Source organism: Biomphalaria glabrata, chromosome 14 (genome assembly GCF_947242115.1).
Source record: "Biomphalaria glabrata chromosome 14, xgBioGlab47.1, whole genome shotgun sequence".
Taxonomy (NCBI): domain Eukaryota; kingdom Metazoa; phylum Mollusca; class Gastropoda; family Planorbidae; genus Biomphalaria; species Biomphalaria glabrata.
The window spans coordinates 60,590-77,601 of NC_074724.1; the positions used below are offsets into that span (position 1 = coordinate 60,590).

Here is a 17,012-nt window from a genome sequence, read left to right on the forward strand (position 1 = left end):
GTCAATTCTGAAAAATTTTCCAAGCCCTAAATTTTAAATTGTTCTAGATAATTGATTCAAGCAACTATCTCAGGCTTGAATGGAGTCAAGAAAGACTTTTTATAAGTGTTAGTCTAACAACTAGCATAGCAAAGTGTCTTTGTGGGTTTTTTTTAACATTTTTTTTTGCTTTAAAAATTTTCATTTTGAACTACACCCTATGGCTTTTAGTGTTGTAGTTACAGTTTTGAATAAAGATATCAATGATGGCAAAGAAAACAGATCAAGCTTCAGCATAGAATGGCTTCATTTGGTAAATTAGGTCACAACTATACATGCATATTTTAGAATTGGTCTCATTAATATTTTTTTTGCAAATTAGTTTAAAGTTCTAATTAGATTTGTCAAAATTTGTTTAGTTCTAAAAAGCCATCTATCCAAGTTTTTAAAATAAATATTTCATCCATATCTGGATTCCTCTATAGCTTTTCTTTATTATATTATTATTCTTCACTTTTAATTAAGAAGTCATCACAATAACACTGCAATTGCAATTTGTTTATTGTCAAGTTTGTGCCCATGTTTGAACCTTTTGACCAATGGGAAATATTTTATCCAGGGGCCAGGAAGGAGAGGATGACTCATCACCGGGCACTATGTCCGAAGACAATTACAGTTATGGGCAGCTCCACCAGTTACAGAATGAAATTTACAAAATGATCCAACATTTTTCTCAGCACAAAGATGAAGCTACTGTAAATATTTTGGACATACCTAAGCATGTTGTCACTTTATATCAGAGTTAAAAGGGAAAATTCCAGTCAGTGAGAAAAAATAATAATTTAAACGTCTAGATTTAAATGTCAATTAAATTTGTGCGACCTGTAAGTTCAAAGTAACTCTTTTATTATCCCAATATTCCTATTTAAGTGTAATTTGAAACTCAGTTATTATGTTTTTGTTGACATTGAAAATGAATTTGAATGTGTTAGATAGTTTTATATGTTCCCAATGTTCCTACTGATTTCAAGATTATTACATTCTAGCCGAAAAATCCAGCAGGATGGTAGACATGGCCTGTGGGCAGTGTTTTGAACCCGGGGCCATCGATCGACAGTCCACAGCCACACTACCAGGCAGACATTATGCATTTTGCTTTTGGTAATTTCTATGTCAGAGTGATTTGTATCCATTAATTTTGTAACTTAAAAATTACAAAGAGAAGAATAAAAAAAATAATTATAAAAAAAAAACAAACAGTGAACTAAAGATAAAAAATAACATGATCTTACATTGCACATAAAGATATGTAAAAACTTCCGAAGTGACAAACTCAACATTTTCTCCAGAAATTCGAAGTTGACTTTGAGCTCGACAAGAATAGTTTCCAGCGTCTGTTCTACTGACCGTCGCAATTTTAAAAGTGGAAGAGGTGACTTTGTTCTGGAGAGAACCATTGGGGGACATCTTGGACCAAACAACTTCAAATGGTTTTGGGTTGGCATCTATCATACAGTTCAATGTAACGCTGTCTCCTTCATTAGCTGTCAGTGTAGGCTGGGCACTTAAGTTTGGTGCATCTGAACAAACATATTTTTTTTACAAACATCATTTTATAATAAACACTTTAAAATTAAAATAACTAAATTACAAATAACCAAATAAAAGAATATATACTGAGGTTAACCTAAATTAAGTTACAACATGTAATTTTTTTTAGTTTCACTTGTACATCATATGGTGCGGATATTTCCATAATGATATAATATATCTTATTTGGTATTTGGTATAACAGCTTCAAATACCTCGGAGCCCTTGTCTCAGATGAGGGAACAAAACCAGAACTACTGGCCTGAATCGCACAGTCCACCACAGCCCTTTCAAAACTTAAAATAATATGGTAAGACAAAGGCTTAGCCCTCGGCACCAGAATCAGACTGAAGCGCTCCCTGGTTATGGCCACATTTTTATATGCTTCTGATTCTTGGACGCTGACTGCAGAGCTAGAGAGGAGGATCCTAGCAATGGAATTGAGATGCTACAGAATCCTAGGTGTCACATTCAAAGACCGCATCACAAACCAAGAGATTATAGAGACAGGGTTACTGCAGTGATCGGACCCCATGATGACCTGCTAACTACTGTAAAAAAAAAACGCAAGCTTAAAATCTATGGTCATATTACAAGATCTTCAGGGTTCGCAAAGACCTTCCTTTAGGGAACAGTACCAGGAAAAAGAAGAAGAGGCAGACAGAGAAAGCGATGGGAAGACAACATTAAAGAATGGACAGGCCTGCCATTGAAAGAGGTTCTAACTAAGACAAAAGACGGAGGAATGGAGAAAGACAGTCGACGAGTCTTGCTTGGTGCCCCAATAGTCCAACAGACTATGGGATAGGTAAAGGTAAAGAATTATATATCTAACTTCCCCCTCCACCCAATTTGTTTCTTATTTTTGAGTAAACTTTTATTCATTCTTCAGAACTGTCCATCAGATATTTATTTTTTTAAATTTTTGACATGTTTTGAATGTTCCTTCAAGAGTTAAAGATAATGTACATCCTTAGCCCAAACCTCCCAATAGGGTATGGAAGCATGCTAAGTATGAACCTCAGACCATCGAGATTACAGAATGACATTCCAGCGCACATTCTGCAAGAGCAGGCAGCCATTCTGTTCATTTGTTGATTGAATATCTTTTAATTTTCTTTTAAGAGAAACTATTAAGTATTAATCTTATATTTTTAAAAGACTTCAGTTTTTTTTCTTTCTACCAAATCTGGACTCTGACATAAAAAACAAAAGAAACTCTTATTGGATTACAATTCCATAATGGAATCACATTGAATATCTCTATCAAATATTTACACTAGATAGTCTGATGATAATATGAAATATTTATTCCAGTCATTAGTATGAAATACTCACACTGGACATTGATGTCAAATGAACCAGAATGTTCACCAATGCTGTTTTTGGCAGTGCATGTATAGGTTCCATTATCCGATTTAGTGACAGGGGACAAAACTCTTCTTGGACTTGTTCCTTAAAAAAAGAAATTCATGGTTTCAAAAATATTTGTGGACTACTGTGGTGATTGTGTTTGCATATAGAGTTTGTTATTGTTGTCAGAGGCCTGAGTTTTGGAGCCTAGTCATATAGTATAAGTAATATAGAAGTCAGTTTTCATAATTGTGCATATTTGATAGTTAACATTTGATGTGTTGCCCACAACTCCAGTTACCCTGATTACTTTTATTAAAGTTCTATTTTGTTGTTAATTCATCTCTGACATCTCTTTTGAATTATTGAGAGAAGTACGTTTATGTGTCATGTCTAAGCCAAGCGAGGAGTTCAAAAATATTTGTGGACTACAATGAAATACAAAAGCATCCGTAAAATGAAAATATGTTCAAAGTGTTTGAATTTAAACCACCAGAGATAGGTCTCTAATAGGCTTTACAAACTTTATTGGTGTCTTTTTATTTTAAAATATTTTCACTCTTTGTCAATATAGTTACTACACATTAAAGTAATTAAGTTAGTCCTTAATGGATTTAGTCCTCTCAAAACTGATTCCCAGATTCAAAAGGATGGTACTCTGTCTAGTCGCAAGTTCTGTGTAATCTCCCACTCTTGCTAAATGAAGGCTTACATCCTAACATCCATGACATTCTAACCAGAGCCCCCCCCCCCTTCTCTCTAACCTCACACAACCCTTCACATATTTAATGATACCCTTTTAATCAGTCTTTTAATCATTGCTTAAGTCTGTGATACCAGGATAGACTTTTAAATCAATGCTTAGTCTTTGATACCAGGACAGACTCATTGCTTAAGTCTGTGATACCAGGATAGACTTTTAAATCATTGCTTAAGTCTTTGCTTTTGAAGGAACATCTGTAATTTATAAGTTAAGAATTATTCTTTCTGCAAAGCTGGCTCTTAATTATGAAACTCAGGCTATTTATCCGACTGATTCTTAGTTTTAGAAAAGGTGGATAAATAGAGTCACAACAACACAATATTCAGGTTTTATCAGGCAACAGTACATCTGCTCTATGTTCCAATGATGCAGGCCAGACTTTTATCTACAGATCTTTTGCTCTATGTTCCAATGATGCCGGCTTGACTTTTATCTACAGATTATTTAATCTATAATGTCTTACAGGTTTAAGAGGAAGTAAAGCCTAAAGTAAGTAAAAAGTAGAAATCACAGTTTTTATAGGATATTGTCCCAAACATTGTTACCTGACAATCCAATGCCATCTTTAGACCATGTGACTGAACTGACTGCAGGGTTGGCATCAACATCACAGAAGATTTCAATATTGACTCCGATTTTGACAAAATAAACTGGTGAATAAGGCTGGAATGCAATGGATGGGGAATCTGAAAATACAATCATTCTATTGATTTATATCAAAGAAATGAAACAAAACATTTGTAATAAGTAAAGAGAAATTTAGTTTTAATTTTTATACACACTACGTATAAACATCAAGAAGACAACAAAGTACTCTTGAAATGTCGACCTTATTTGTATGTTCAACGATTACATTCAAAGACCGCATCACAAACCAAGAGATTAGAGACAAGGTTACTGCAGCGATTGGACCCCATGATGACCAGCTAACTATCGTAAAAAAAAACGCAAGCTAAAAATCTATGGCTATATTACAAGATTTTCAGGGCTCGCAAAGACCTTTCAGGGAACAGTACCAGGAAAAAGAAGAAGAGGCAGACAAAGCTGTGGGTGGACAACATAATAGAATGGACAGGCCTGCCATTGAAAGAGGTTCTAACTAGGGCAAAAGACAGAGAGGAATGGAGAAAGACGGTCAACGAATCTTGCATAGTGCCCCAACGGTCCAACAGACTTAGGGATAGGTAAAGATGACCCTATTAATTAAAAATTAAATTTATAGAAAATATGATGTAACATAAATCAATGACTTGAATAAAGAGTTTGTCTATTAGTTACATAACTGAAAAGGTTAGCATACACATAAAACCTTATTATCTTCAAAGGATTATCAGTAATGAATAAGATAATAGGATTAAAGGGGAGACTTAGGTCAATGAGGGTAGTAAAATGCTGGATGGTCACTTACAGCTCACTAAACATCTCACTGGGAGAAATTATATAAAAACAACAACAACAAACATAACACCCTGCATAAAGGTCCAGTACTATGAGTGGAACAAACAATACATATATATGTAACATTATATTCTGTGAAATGATTGATACTAGGCTACAATCATTTTAGCTTTAACAATGACAGAATTTCAGAAGAGAAGAAAATTGATTCTAAATAAAACTGTTCAAGCTACTAGTAGAAAACAGTAGTATATGTCACAGTCTCGGTTGACATTGCCTGATTTAATGTTCACCTCGAATTAAGAGTTTAAAAGACACGTGGAATTCCTGATGTAGAGAACAGGAAGTAGAATGAATAAAGTTGACTTTTAGTTCAGTCAAGTCAGTCAAGTGGTATCCTTTGGACCAGGCAGTCAAGTAGTATCTTTTGGTCCGGGACGGACAGTAGCGACTTAGAAAGTCGGAGTAGTAATTTCAGTTAGGTAGTAACTTTTGGGCAGTTGATGCCAGTGGTCTTTTTAAGACATGTATTTCTAGTAGTTATTCTGTATTATTCTGTACAGTGTTACCCGCTGAGATGTGGACGTTATTTGTAATCTACTCGGGAGAGTTTAACGTATCGAATATATTTGATACCGCTGTTATGTGGATAGGATTGTTTATTATAGACTTGTGTAACTGAAAAGGAGTGCAGTATTATTATTATTGTTATCAAATAAACTTTATATTTTGTCTGCTGAAACGGACTTAAGTCAATCTGTAGTATCTATGTTTGTCACATGTCAAGAGTACTCCAGGAAGCATGAACCCAGCATTCTACGCATTCGCAACACAGTAGTAGTGACCAGTCCCTCATGTGTGTAATAGTAATACACGTCACACTATATCAACGCCTATGTCTCTAAACATGCATTTACAGTATACCAAGAACTGAAAATGATATGAAGCTTAAAATAATTTGTTGGTGAAATACTTCTAAACAAATTTACAGTCATTAAAAAATCTGGTTTGGTCACAAAAACTCCAGTCGATTAACCAGGATCTCATGTTTCTGAGAAAGTGGAATGTCAATTTAAGGTGCATTGACAAAGTGAAAGCAATATCCATGTAAAAAGTCTTATACTTAAGTAAGACATCATCTTCTTCTTCTCTTATTGCTGCTGAGCTGTGAGCTCTTTTGCAGACTGTGCCAAGGAAAAAAGTTTGCTGTTTTCTTCAGTTGTTCAGCACTGCCTTACAGGGTTATGTTGGGCTGTAGTGGAAGTAGGATCTACTTAAGGTGGATTAGGGAGGAGCATTCAAAGAGGATATGGTTTACGGTTTCAAAGGGGTGGGCGCAGTGTCTGCAAAGGGGAAGTTGTGTGGAGTTTACTTTGTTCAGGTGGTAATTTAATAGTGGTGTGTGTCCTATTCTTAGTTGGAAAATTGTAGATTGTTCTTTGCGGGGGAGGAAGTTAATACTGTCCAGTTTGTTACATGGCTCTGCCTGTGTTTCCTGATGCCCATTGGTTGAGCCACTCCTCTTTGTGATTGTTGACTAACATTGACCTTAGGGTGAGGTAGTTAACAGGTCTATCTGGTTGAAGACTCATATATAAGGAAAGGCTGTCTGTTATATATCTCCTTTTTACAGCATCTTCCTTTTCTCTCCTAAGGTTACAGTAATCTAAGAATATGATATAAATAACCAGTTACAATGATATAGTCTGTAAAGTCCAATTCCCACTTAATCAGCACTAATGAGACCAGCCACCTATTAGAAGTTTCCTATAGAAAAAAAAACTATCCTCAAACATAGTTGCCTGGTTGTGTGGTATGCACTATGGCCTGTCATCTCAAAGATTATGGATTTGAACCCTGTCCCCTGCAATCCCCCTGCAATACATTGGGGCTAGGATGTATTAATCTTCAAATGGGAAGGAGCATCCGAAACGTGTAAAGCATAAGCAAATCTTATTTACAAATTAAGTGAAATGGGAGTATAATATTATTCCCTTCTTTGAATCAAAGCTATGTCTAAAAAGACCAAACTTGCTGGTTGAAGATAAAATGATACCATAATATTGGACTTTAAACATGAAGATCTAGACACTTGAAATGAGCTTGTATAGAATAGGACAAGCTTGAAAAATTACAATAGAAACTGAAAGCTGTAACACTGCAATAATTGCTTAATTGCAGACAAAAAGCACAAGACAGTATCAAAAGATCAGGAAATCAATGATACAGGTAATGACTGCAAATGGCAGGATATACATTGCAACTTTCACTCATATAAATAAAAAATCTGTGCCAATGCAACACACGATGTTTCTTGTTCTTTCAAAAGCTTCCATCAAATCAGACTTTATTACAGATTTATTACAATGTATTGTTTGTCACATCCTGGTCATGTGTTACGTTCTTCAGATCGTCATCACAATGGTGCTAAGATGGAACCCAAATAGTTTCACTCCCTATTGTCTTGAAGGTGGTTTAGATTAGTGGGTGTTACATTTATATGTGTGTGTTTATGTATGTTGTCTGTTTTGTTTGTTTTCTACTGTTCAGTGTGTTCAAGTCTTTTTCTCAAGTATGTTATTAGTGTGTATTACAGTCTCTTGGTTGTTTGTCATCTTCTTGTTCATGTCAATAAGTTGTATCTTAAACATCAGTGTTGTCATTACATCGAAATTGATAATATAGCAAGTTTGTAATAATCTTCATTTCTGAAAGAGGGTGTAAAAATATAAAACAAGAAACAGCCATTCTCTTTATTTAGAGAGGTCCAATAAAAAGTACTTTTTTTCTTTTTCATGAATTCACAACTTTAGAGAAAAATGTTTGTAGGAGAAATATTTTTTTTTAAATATTAATTTGAAACATTCATTAAAAGAAAATCTGTACATAAGCTCAGTAGTAAAGTAATAACAACCATTTAGAGGAACATATTAAGTGGAGATGATCGAGATGATCTATTACTGTTAGCATAAAATAAAATAAAATTGAACAAGTAGAGCCAAGACGTGTTTAGGCTCTATTTGTTCCAACTTACATTTAACATTTAAAACGACGTAATCCAGCAGTTTGTTATTGACATTTACTTCGTTGTAGACTAAACAGCTGTAGTTGGCTTGATGGTCAGTTTTGTCCAACTTTACAGTTATAGTGCTGCTGGAAACACCGGCCAGCTCAGTGGACGCTTTGTACTCAGGAATTTCTGAAAGAGAAAAGATGGGGTCTGGTTTTATAAACATAAATAGTGATCAAAACTAGAATGTGTTGTTTTTAAGCTACAAGTGGCCTCAACAAACGAGACCCTGAGAATCTGCAACAGACATGGTTTCAATTAAAATAGATTTGCATCATCAAATATAAAATACACATTTTTTAGTCTCTGCTGACTTAGTAATTTGCAAAAAAATTGCTATTATAACTATTTTTTTTTAAATAAATTGCTTTTGTGTAGCACACCATGGCATGGTCAGTGCACTGTGGTCAAGAATCTTTTGTGGACATGTGAGAGGAGGGGAAATCAAGAAGAAGGTTTCAGTGCAGCCTTTAAGGTGCTTAGCAAATACAACTAAGCTCTCGTCAGGATTTGGACTCAAGCCAGTAACATTGTAATATCTTTATATTGTAACTTGTGGATAACACGAATGTCGTGGTCCTGTGTTGAGCATATGTCTTTAACTATCACAACATGTTTTGGGATACACCAAGCAACAAACTTGATAGCAGACAAAGAGTTAATTAGATAAAACAAGTAACTTGACAAGTAATCCAGCCATCAAGGCGTGGTACACATTTGAATAATAACATCACAAATAAAATTACATCTCCAGGTTAAGAATAAACTTACAGTAATATCACTACTCTATACAAAGAAGCTATGTTAGAAAAACTACATCCTTACTCTTTGAGGACCAAGTTATAATTCCCTAAAATCTCACTATAGCTCCTTCAACCCGAACCTTCTCCCCATGCGAAAACCACGGAATATCATAAGTGACTACCAATCACTACATGTCACAATGAGTCTCAAACAATGCTGTGACAGAGCTCAAGCCACTTTGAAATACACCTCATACAACTAGTTAATAATATACAGAGGTAAATAATTAAAGTAAGTGACTTCTGAAAACTATAAACTTAGCAAATAACATTAATGATGTAAGAGTCAAGTCAGTAGGGACATTATATCAAAAATGAAAAGCATCATACAAAGCAGTAATAGACATTTCCAAGAAAAATCACATTACAGACAAGATATAACACCAGACTTCTTCTTCTTCTTCTTCATCGTTCTCATTGTTATGTTGGAGTGTTCATATGACTAAACCAATACATGAGATGAACTGCGCAGTGGTTTCTAAATCAGGGAGCTCTCCATATAGTTTTCTTTCTATTGGGGTGATTTGGGGCCAATGTCTTATACGGGCCTCTTGGTAGAGAGAGCAGTTTTGGAGGACGTGGTCGGCATTTTCTGGTGATACTCCACATGGGCAGATTTCACTGGTTCCAATTTTGAGCTTCCGGAACATGTGTTGTCGCATTCTGTTGTGTCCGGTCCTGAGTCGAAAGATTAGACGTTGGTCTTGTCGGGATAGCTTATAGTAAGCATCATCTTTCTTGTGATTTGGATCGGAGCTCGTCCATTTCTCATTTATTTTATCTACAATTAATTTCTTCATTTCTTCTGGATAGAGTGCAGAGTTTACTTGTGAGTTTGTTCTCCCACTCTTGGCGAGTGTGTCAGCCTTCTCATTTCCTGCTAGTTGTATGTGAGCTGGTATCCATTGAATAACAGTTTTTTTGCTGTTGTGGTTGAGCTTTGTGAGTGCTGTTCTGAGGTTTTTAATATAAGGGGAATCAGAGTTTTGCAGGCTTTGGAGGGTTGTTTTCGCGTCTGTTAGAAAGACAATCTGACTGTGAGGGGAACTTGGATGATTTGCTAGCATGGTAGCAGCTAGTGCTAGTGCTTCCCTTTCTGCTCTGTGACTGTCAGAGAGCTCTCCAGTTGCAAAGGATTAACACCAGACATGTAACAATATTTTTGTGAATCTAGTAGGAGCAATAAATGTTCTCAGAAACAAAAATAAATAAAAATCCACTAGTCAAAACAAGAAAGAAATGCTCTTTAATATGCCTTTTAGAATCATTGTCAGAAGCCTTTAATTCACTATTAACAAAATGATTTACCCCAGCTCTGAAGCTCTAAAACCAAGTGAGTTTAAAGCACTTAATCAAACATAAATCTCTTTTCATCAAAGTTATAACCTGTCTGTCACCTGTGTGTGAAGTTGCAAGGTTGATGCATATATCCATTGCAGAAGTATCGTGAAACGTTCAGGAGAGGAGACAACTGTCAAAAATGTTCTTATTTTGAGACATTGATGGTTTCCCCTTTAAACAATTAAAGAGTTCTGAGGTGGAGAAAGATTTATTTTTAAATGTAGTCATTGCCCAGAGAAGTTTAGGGAAATATTGAGCTATACCAACCTGCACTGATGTTGCCATTCTTTAACCAAATAATGGTTGGCGGTGGGTTGCCTCCGCTAGATGAGCATTTGAATTTCACAACCTTACCCTCGGTGTAGACTGGACTGATATCGTCCCGCGTGATACTTGTAGTGCCTGGCGGCACTGTGAATAAATTGAAAGGCAATAAATTAACACATTATAGATATAGAACATAAATAGATACATAATTGTGACGATACAGGCAGAGGATTGTATTAATAAGTTGATAAATTCATATGAAGTGAAGAAAGAAACATCTCTCTGTATTTTCTTAAAACTTCTTTAATAATACTTCTTCAACTTTTACATAAAATGACTTCTCAATTCAATAACAACTTGACTTGATACTTCATAAATAAAACTTGAAGATACATGAAACTTCACGTAGTATAACTTCAACTTCAACTAATAAAACTTTAATTAATGGACCCGCTAATATCACAAAACTTATAACCATTACTAATCGAGGACTAAGCGAGGACCATTGCTCTACAAGAACTACTACTATGCGAGGACCCCGTCTAACTGACTTTCCCCTAATTTATACTTTCTTTGATCGTACATTCCAGAATCATGGAACCTTCTCAGATAATTATTTTAGTAACTTTTGACCTTCTAGAAGCTGACGTGTGCTATTTTTTTCCCTTAACCTCTTTCTTTGATTGGATACCTAAAATTAACTTGTTTACGCTGGACACTTGCACTGGTTTGAACTCGCTTCTAGAAACTGGTTGAAATAGGTCACAGACTCGACTCGTGACAATATATTAATTAAAAAGTAGTGACATACAACATAACCTTATTTATTTGCAAAGAAGCCAATGTTTAAAAATATTCCAGAATACTATACATCTGTTTGGATCTTTTCCAGATATAAGTAAGATCAGATGGCTAGATGGAAGCAGACTTCCTTAGACCTACAGTTCCACAAGTCTTTGGACTCAACTCTTAACAGTTAAAAAGATGTCTCACAAGCCTGATAACTCAATGGCATACTTAGTTACATGCCAACTGAGGTTACCTGTATGTACATCATCTTTGTTTATCCTTTTTTGTAAGACAGTCTAACACAATATTTATGATTGTCTGTCAGTACCATTTTATTTCTGTCAATCATGAATGAAGTCAAGAATGCTGGTCTTGTAGTATGCATTTCAGACTGTCTCGGCTATGACATAATAACCTCCTTTTGGAAGGAATGTACACAATTTGTATGCCTGTAAAAATATGTTTTTAAATTATTATTTTCTATTCTATGGTCTCTTTCAGTTGCGAAGTGACTATGGATCATCTGATAGAAATGAAAGCCTTGGCATTAGCTGATATTTCTAAAGGAATTGCAGGCATCGATACAGTTTGGAATAAGCATTGTCACAGGTTCTGCCAGGGTGTAGCATTGAGTGCAGCTAACAACCTATGGGTCACTGGCTCCTGATTTTTCCTTAGGGTTTACTCTTTCCAAAGTTTGGGTATAGCCTCAAGGCAGCAGAGGTTTGAATTAAGAATTTCCCTTCTCCTAGAAATAGTAATAATAAAATGCTTACATAAAACTGTGAGTGTTGCTGTTTGTATGCCAGCATCTTTTGTTCGGCATGCATACATTCCATTGTCTTCTCTTTTGACATTCGTGATGACAAGGTCATATTTGTTAGCAATATAAACACGGCTTGATGCATCAAATCTTTCTGACTTCACAAACAAGATGGACATATTTCCAGGACCTAGAAAATATTTAGAGATATAAAATAATGTTTGATGACCTCATCATATGTGGCAAACAACATTTTAAGAAGAAAATCAATTACCTCAAATGTTATCTTATTACTAAGTATTATTGGATGGATGCCTGGTCGTGCGGTTTGCGCGCTGGACTGTCGATCAGATTTATCGATGGTCCAGGGTTCAAACCCTGCCCACTCCCATCCCCCGTCGTCCTGCGGGAGGTTTGGACTAGGAAGTAATTATCTTCAACTCTGAAGGAACATCCGAAACATGTAAAACAAACAAACAGATCTAGATATAATAGAATCTAGATCAATTTAATTTTAATCTTCTCAAATGACCCCTTCACCCAAAATGGTTGAAATAAAAAAAAAAGGTTTAGTTTAATTTCCATTAGACTAGAGTAAAAGAAAGTCTAGATCTATATATATATAGTCATTATAGATCTAGATCAGTAGATCTATTTAGTGATATAATAGTATTAATACTTTTGATAACTTTGATAGGCTATAGTATAGGCCTAAAAATTAAGTAAACCAAGTGATCAGATGCGGATGGTTTGAATACTTGAAAATTGTTGAAATAGGTGTACAGATTACACTTTACTGCTACTCTAACTACTCTAAGTCTAAGTCTAGATCTAGATCTAGTTAAAACTTAAGGCAAGGCTACCTTCGGCTAAGGTCTTAACTAAGCCAAGAATTTAATTTTACTTCTTCAGTTTGAGATGATCTAGGTCTAGATGTAGTTTAGATCTAAGTTATTGGTGAAAATCATAGTCTATGGTTACAATGCATAAGTAGTCTAGATCTACTACTATGACTATACTCTAGGCCTAGGCCCTACTAGATCTATAGCCTAAACTATGATCTAGATTCTAGATTTTTCTAGTCCTAGATCTAGATCTGTAATCTACAATTTTTTTTTCAAGAGAGATAACCACGATACTGACGGGAAATCGGACTTTTATTAAGAGTTACCTCCCTTGCACTACAGTGCCTCTTGCATAGGCCTCTTGTTAAGAAGGCAAGAAATGCCGCAAGATTCACTCATGATCTTAGGCTTAGGACTCTTATTACTAAGGGTTATTGCACATTATCTCACAAATTTTCTTTTAAAACTTATTTTCATTATGCGTTAAAAATGACATGGACATGCATTATAGATATAGAAAAAAAAAAAGGTCAAACAACTCTGACCTATGCTACTAAAAAGATTGACAGACTTGTGACACTGACCCATATAATTTAACTAAATTACCTGCACTATCTTTACTCCATATCAAATAAGGATCGTCAATATTTAAACGGCAGACAAAAGTGACATTCTCGCCTTCTCGAACACTGGTACTTAGAGGACGTCCAATCCATTCAACGGTTTGAGCAGTACATGCTGTGAACAGAGAAGGATAAAATAAATAAAATAATACGCACACAAATATTCAAGACAATCTGCACCAATTAAACAACATACACCAGATCTGGACGCAAAGGGACGGCTCCTTTCAATTAAAGCCGAAAAACAGAGATTTTGAAACATATTTATTCGGCTTTCAGTCAGGGTGCTTTAAAAATTACTCGTCCTCACCGAGAAGTACATACACACTATTGGGAGATTAGGGGACATAAACTTCGGTACGCCACTGGACATTATAAAACAGACATTGACTGTATAGTAATTCACTTAGGAAAGCTAAAGCACTAGTCGTGACGATTGACTAGTAAGTTTTAGATTTTTAGATGTTACTCCAGAAACGAAAGATATAGGCCATTCCTAATCCAAAAACTCCAGACGGTAACTTAAGAGAATAAAAATATATATATTTTTTTTTTTTTTTGTAATCGCTTAAAATTGGTTTTAAATTAGAAAATGCATTTTGTTTAGAAGATCTATCACAGAAAAAATACTGATCCCGTTTTTTTTTTGGCTTTTGTTGCAAATGGATTATCTTCCATAAACATTTATTAATTAAGATTTAATTTAAATAGTCCTAGTCCTATATTAAAAAGTTTGAATTTATACTGCATAACTGAAATGTAAAAGTATTTCTGATATTATATGCCATACTCAGTTATATTAGGTCTAGTCCTGGTCTAGTATTATCTAGTATTATTGAAAGAAATACCAATGTTTATCAACCATAATTATTAAATACAACTAATATATCTAATTTGTGATTTTTTTATATTTTTTTTTTTACATTCACAAAGAATCTAAATAAAGTTGTTCCAAAATCCCTGCAAATACATTCTCTAAAATCACTGTAAATATATATCTGTTTTGTTATATCTTAAAGATTATATTCATAAAATCAAACTTTTTTTTTGTTAGCTAGAAACCGCAAGTTTTGTCACAACGCGCCTTATTTCACATCATCTATTCTGTGAAGCCACTGGCCAGCGTCACTCCACTGAGCAATACAAAGACCCGATTAATGAAGGGGACGCAATCTATCATTGTTGCAGCCGGTGGAAATGCAACACAGAATGAGAACGAGTGATTACCCTTGGGCGGGTCTCCTTGAAGTAAATTAATATTTGGGAGTATCGATTATCACCAAGAGGCAGAATGGCAAACATCAAGACTCGCTAGTGGGGAGGCGTGAACAGGAAAGAAGGGGCGGGGATAAATACACTTTATTTTCAGTATTACTTGCCAAATGGCTCCTAAAGGCATGTATTTATTTTTTTACAAATACAGGTTTAATGGGAAAGGTAAATGCAGTTATGGAGATTAATCAATGGTTATCGAAATGGAATAGTGCACTAAAGTGGCAGAATCAATCATTGATTGACATGCATGACTAGATGCCTGACGCGTAGGAAGTAGGCCTAATCATCTTCTTTTTCAAAGTAACGTCTGTATTTTATAAGATAAGAAAATAAGAAGATACAAAAAGCCATTCTATAAATTGAAAAACTTGAAAGTCACGTGATTACATCAAGCTGTTAGTTCGAAATCCTGTGTTTGATTCATAAAAACGGTTCAACAAAAAAAAATAAAAAATAAAAAAAAAAATAGGTCAGTCAGTGACGTTTACATTTCATTCTAAAAAAAACTCAATAATTCACAATATGAGGTCACCAGTGTCATAAGTTTACCAAAATAGTTTCGTTCAATTATTTCAAGTTCGCCTTTCAGATCTCTAAGGCTGATGGTGTAAAGGTCATCTGTTTCTGCAGCCCACGGTTGACGAGAGTGTCATATCGCCAACACAACGACCAATCGCTTACCTCCCCCCCCCTCCCCCAACTAATATCTGGTACCCATGGAGTTGGGTGGACTTATGGGCGCCCAAAAATTTCCAAAAATTCAAAATCTCAGTCTTCACCAGGATTCGAACCCCAGGGCATCCAGTTCGGAAGCCAAGCACTTGACCACTCATCCGCTATTCCCCTCTAAATGAAAAATATTGATGGTTAATCCCTTTGTTCAAACAAAACATTTTCCTGTAGTCACGTGTCCAAAAAAATGTAGATTTAATTTCGCTAATTCAACTAGATCTATATGTAAACCTTGTTTAATTAAGTGTAATACTCTTTAAATTATCTTTTCTTTTTTTTTTTTTTTTGAAGTAACGTCTGTAATATATAAGATAAGATAAGAAGATAAGGCTTGATTTAAGCATACTGGTGCGTCATTTCTAATGTGAGCGTGTTTTATATTTAGTTTGAAGCATATTTAAATTGTTTCAAAGACAAAAAAAATATTTCTCTTACTATCACGCCCTCTCATTTGCTTAAATGTATTTTGATTTATTTTTCTTTTCTATTTCTAACTCACTTTCTGTCAGTAAACAGTTTTTTTTTTTGTTTTGTTTTTGCTATTGCAATATAGGGGCATCTTTTGTCAAGACTTCCGACATGAAGTCCACGGCGCAGTGCACTCTGGTCCTATGTGTTTTTGTGGCCAGGTGGAAGGAAGCGATATTTGGGAGAAGGTTTCCGTGCTGCTATTAAGCACTCAGCAAACTCAGAGGCAAATCTCGAAAGGAAAATTCCAAGTACACATAGGGATTCGAACCTGAGCCCAATTAGCCGTTTATGAGACTCAGCCATCCATTGATTCCATCATCAATTAACGCTCTATTACCACCAGCTTTTTTATCACACTCGAACGATCATCAATTTATAGATGCAATTAATACATCTTAATTAAGAGAGGAGCATCCTTATAAAAGATATAAAGCCTAACAAAACCAATTAGTGCTAGTTTACTGTCATTTTATAATATTAATTCACGTATCTTAACTAGTAAATTAATACCTTAATATTCAAAAAACAATAATTAATAAAAAAAACAGACTTATTTTATTTAATAGGGCACTTTCACGTTGTTTACAAATGTATTAAAATTATTGTTATTATTATTATTACTGTTATTATTATTGTTGTTATTACTATTATTATTAAAAGTCTAATACATGAAACGCTTTACTGACATTTAAGAGTTGCCGTCCTTTAATAGATTTTATACAGTCATAAAATTTACATCGATTTTGTTATTATGCTCTTTTAAGAAATACACCAGAAAAAAAAATATATAAGAACACAAACTATACAATGGTTAATTTAAAAAATCTAAGAAGGTAAATATTTAAATTCTTGTAGTCAAAATTCACACAAAAAAGAGCACTTTGAGGACCAAGTTGGTCTTAGGCTCTGGCGCAATGAACCCTTTCGCGCCACGGTTGCTACGTCACTGA

The 17,012-nt window shown here is 34.8% G+C and overlaps 1 protein-coding gene across 2 annotated transcripts in view; it reads right to left on the bottom strand.

Moving 5' to 3' along the window:
- The window catches only part of LOC106064048 (uncharacterized), a 104,408-nt gene that overhangs the window by 51,402 nt on the left and 35,994 nt on the right, over positions 1-17,012 (bottom strand). For both annotated transcript variants that reach the window (XM_056010433.1, XM_056010432.1), the window contains exons 5-11: positions 13,568-13,699; positions 12,130-12,306; positions 10,565-10,708; positions 8,118-8,282; positions 4,231-4,371; positions 2,908-3,024; positions 1,272-1,559 (exon numbers count right to left, since the gene is read on the bottom strand). In XM_056010433.1, the coding sequence (XP_055866408.1) occupies positions 1,272-1,559; positions 2,908-3,024; positions 4,231-4,371; positions 8,118-8,282; positions 10,565-10,708; positions 12,130-12,306; positions 13,568-13,699 (1,164 nt within the window). The remainder of the gene's footprint in view (positions 1-1,271; positions 1,560-2,907; positions 3,025-4,230; positions 4,372-8,117; positions 8,283-10,564; positions 10,709-12,129; positions 12,307-13,567; positions 13,700-17,012) is intronic.